General features: G+C 42.6%; 1 protein-coding gene across 2 annotated transcripts in view; it reads left to right on the top strand.

Annotated features, from left to right (window-relative positions):
* Window positions 1–363: 363 nt before the first annotated feature.
* The window catches only part of LOC106591416 (A disintegrin and metalloproteinase with thrombospondin motifs 17), a 199,407-nt gene continuing 194,954 nt past the window's right edge, over window positions 364–4,816 (top strand). For both annotated transcript variants that reach the window (XM_082957904.1, XM_082957903.1), the window contains exons 1-2: window positions 364–518; window positions 1,130–1,506. In XM_082957904.1, coding sequence (XP_082814030.1) covers window positions 446–518; window positions 1,130–1,506 — 450 coding nt within the window. In that variant the 5' untranslated portion in view covers window positions 364–445. The remainder of the gene's footprint in view (window positions 519–1,129; window positions 1,507–4,816) is intronic.

The raw sequence follows: 4,816 nt of genomic DNA, 5'->3' as shown, positions 1-4,816 counted from the left end.
TTCCTATCACTTGGACTGAAAATACTGTCGATAGGCTATTACAGGCCCTACACATTTAATGTGGACTTTGTCCCACAAGTTCATAAACAAGCATATATCAAATAACAGTGGGTTATATTGCAACTGCACTGCACAACCCATGAAAGAAAACGTTCCTAAATATAACATTCCCAAATATTTTCTCCTCTACACTAAAACCACGTGTTAAGGTGCAGCCCCCCGATGATTAACGTTGTGTCTGTCCAATCAAACGTTATAGATGTTTTGGTTAAACTACCCTAACCAATCCGGTGGTCACAGAGGCAGTGCCGAAGTGCGACAGGCGTGTCTAGCGCTTCAAATTCACTTTGCCTGGAGTTCCGATTAACTTTGTGGAAGTTCCCTGCAGTCCTGGTTCGCTTTGCAGGCGCGTACACCCTCTGCAGTCACTCAGCTAGTCTTTATCATGTATGACAGCCATGCTCCGCAGCTTTTCCTGTCTATATTCCTCTTCTGTTTCGGAGTGAAGGCGATGACTGGTAAGTACAACGTAACACCAGCGTTGTAGATACTTTGTAACTTTGAATCATTGTTTTGCCAGGGAGCCTGGAGCGGTTGTCGGTTCTCTCTCTCTCTCTCTCTCTCTCTCTCTCTCTCTCTCTCTCCTCTCTCTCTCTCTCTCTCTCTCTCTCTCTCTCAATTCAATTTAAATGGGCTTTATTTGCTTGGGGAATCTCTCTCTCGCCCTCTTTTATTTTCTCTCCGTCTATCTCTCTCTCAAAATGTTCTGTGCTGCTCTGCAAGAGTAACTTTGCTGCAGCTTTGGCTGCGTTTTCTCTGCGGTTTTCCAGCGCCCCTCTCACAACGAAGTTACGCACAATGCGAGATGAGTTGAATAAGTGACTTGAATAACTTAGATGACCCCAAATATACCTTATTTAATGGCCAATACATAGTACAATTCTCCCCATCTGTTGTGAAATAGGCTGCTATGTCATTGAATAACTAGCCTACATCACACCACAGACAGCTCAAGGCGACTTGGCAATATGAAAACAATAGCATATTGTTTTCTAACAGACGTTGACACAGAAAGCTCTGAAAGTTACACTCAATGTTTAATAAGTTATTCCCTTCTCCTTTCCCATAGATCACTCCTGTTATGACACGGACTTAGTGGACATGGTGGTCCCCGTGGAGCTCTCTGGAGAGGAAGCTCACCTGTTGCATGACTCATCCAGGCGCAGCGCGCGTCGACGCGGCCAGCGCTCTGTCGATTCCCGGGGTGGACTAAACTCTGTGGAGGACAGCTTATTTTTCTCTTTACCTGCTTTTGGAAAAGACCTGTACTTACGCCTGAAAAGGGATGCTGCTTTTCTGTCTGAGGGGTTTGTGGTCGAGGAGAGGGGAGGCGAAAGAGACCCCCCTAAATTGTCGCACCTGGCCAGAGACCAGCTCTGCTTCTACTCGGGATGGATTGTCAACCACACCGACTCTTTTGCCTCCCTCAACACCTGCGGCGGTCTGGTAAACTACTTCTCCTTCACCTGATATTATTCTGGGAAGTTTTAAGTGTTCAGGAATTCATACCGTAGCTTTCTATTGTTACACACACACACGCACACACGCACACGCACGCACGCACGCACACACACACACACACACACACACACACACACACACACACACACACACACACACACACACACACACACACACACAGATGACTGTCACTTCCATTCATAACACTACCCTGAACTACACACACCATAATAACTACCCTGTACTACACACACACCATAATAACTACCCTGAACTACACACACCATAATAACTACCCTGAACTACACACACCATAATAACTACCCTGTACTACACACACCATAATAACTACCCTGTACTACACACACCATAATAACTACCCTGTAATACACACACCATAATAACTACCCTGAACTACACACACCATAATAACTACCCTGTACTACACACAACATAATAACTACCCTGTACTACACACACCGTAATAACTACCCTGTACTACACACACCATACTAACTACCCTGTACAACACACACACAGCATAATAACTACCCTGAACTACACACACCATAATAACTACCCTGTACTACACACACCATAATAACTAACCTGTACTACACACACCATAATAACTACCCTGTACTACACACACCATAATAACTACCCTGAACTACACACACCATAATAACTACCCTGTACTACACACACCATAATAACTACCCTGTACTACACACACCATAATAACTACCCTGTACTACACACACCGTAATAACTACCCTGTACTACACACACCATAATAACTACCCTGTACTACACACACACAGCATAATAACTACCCTGTACTACACACAGCATAGTAACTACCCTGTACTACACACACCATAATAACTACCCTGAACTACACACACCATAATAACTACCCTGTACTACACACACCATAATAACTACCCTGAACTACACACACCATAATAACTACCCTGAACTACACACACCATAATAACTACCCTGTACTACACACAGCATAGTAACTACCCTGTACTACACACACCATAATAACTACCCTGTACTACACACAGCATAGTAACTACCCTGAACTACACACACCATAATAACTACCCTGAACTACACACACCATACTAACTACCCTGAACTACACACACCAAAATAACTACCCTGAACTACACACACCATACTAGCTACCCTGAACTACACACACCATAAAACTACCCTGAACTACACACACCATAATAACTACCCTGAACTACACACACCATAATAACTACCCTGAACTACACACACCATAATAACTACCCTGTACTACACACACCATAATAACTACCCTGAACTACACACACCATAACAACTACCCTGAACTACACACACCATAAAAACTACCCTGTACTACACAGAGCATAGTAACTACCCTGTACTACACACACCATAATAACTACCCTGTACTACACACACACAGCATAATAACTACCCTGAACTACACACACCATAATAACTACCCTGTACTACACACTGTAATAACTACCCTGTACTACACACACCATAATAACTACCCTGTACTACACACACACAGCATAATAACTACCCTGAATTACACACACCATAATAACTACCCTGAACTACACACACCATAATAACTACCCTGGACTACAGACACCATAATAACTACCCTGAACAACACACACCATAATAACTACCCTGTACTACACACACCATAATAACTACCCTGAACTACACACACCATAATAACTACCCTGTACTACACACACCATAATAACTGCCCTGTACTACACACACCATAATAACTACCCTGAACTACACACACCAAAATAACTACCCTGAACTACACACACCATAATAACTACCCTGTACTACACACAGCATAGTAACTACCCTGTACTACACACACCATAATAACTACCCTGAACTACACACACCATAATAACTACCCTGTACTACACACACCATAATAACTACCCTGAACTACACACACCATAATAACTACCCTGAACTACACACACCATAATAACTACCCTGTACTACACACAGCATAGTAACTACCCTGTACTACACACACCATAATAACTACCCTGTACTACACACAGCATAGTAACTACCCTGAACTACACACACCATAATAACTACCCTGAACTACACACACCATAATAACTACCCTGAACTACACACACCAAAATAACTACCCTGAACTACACACACCATACTAGCTACCCTGAACTACACACACCATAAAACTACCCTGAACTACACACACCATAATAACTGCCCTGTACTACACACACCATAATAACTACCCTGAACTACACACACCAAAATAACTACCCTGAACTACACACACCATAATAACTACCCTGAACTACACACACCATAATAACTACCCTGAACAACACACACCATAATAACTACCCTGTACTACACACACCATAATAACTACCCTGAACTACACACACCATAATAACTACCCTGTACTACACACACCATAATAACTGCCTAGGGACGACACACACCATATAACTACCCTGTTCTACACACACACCATAATAACTACCCTGAACTACACACACCATACTAGCTACCCTGAACTACACACACCATAATAACTGCCCTGTACTACACACACCCCCCGCACCCGCTAGTAACTACCCTGAACTACACACACCATACTAGCTACCCTGAACTACACACACCATAATAACTGCCCTGTACTACACACACCATAATAACTACCCTGAACTACACACACCATAATAACTACCCTGAACTACACACACCATAATAACTACCCTGTACTACACACAGCATAATAACTACCCTGTACTACACACACCATACTAACTACCCTGTACTACACACACCATAATAACTACCCTGTACTACACACACCATAATAACTACCCTGTACTACACACACCATAATAACTACCCTGAACTACACACACCATAATAACTACCCTGTACTACACACAACATAATAACTACCCTGTACTACACACACCATAATAACTACCCTGAACTACACACACCATAATAACTACCCTGTACTACACACACCATAATAACTACCCTGAACTACACACACCATAATAACTACCCTGTACTACACACACCATAATAACTACCCTGTACTACACACACACAATAATAACTACCCTGTACTACACACAGCATAGTAACTACCCTGTACTACACACACCATAATAACTACCCTGAACTACACACACCATAATAACTACCCTGTACTACACACAGCATCTTATGTCATTGA

This window comes from Salmo salar, chromosome 11 (assembly GCF_965601325.2).
Source record: "Salmo salar chromosome 11, fSalSal1, whole genome shotgun sequence".
In the NCBI taxonomy this organism is placed as follows: Eukaryota; Metazoa; Chordata; class Actinopteri; order Salmoniformes; family Salmonidae; genus Salmo; species Salmo salar.
The sequence above is the reverse complement of the archived record's forward strand: the minus strand, read 5'-3'. Positions and strand labels throughout refer to the sequence as shown.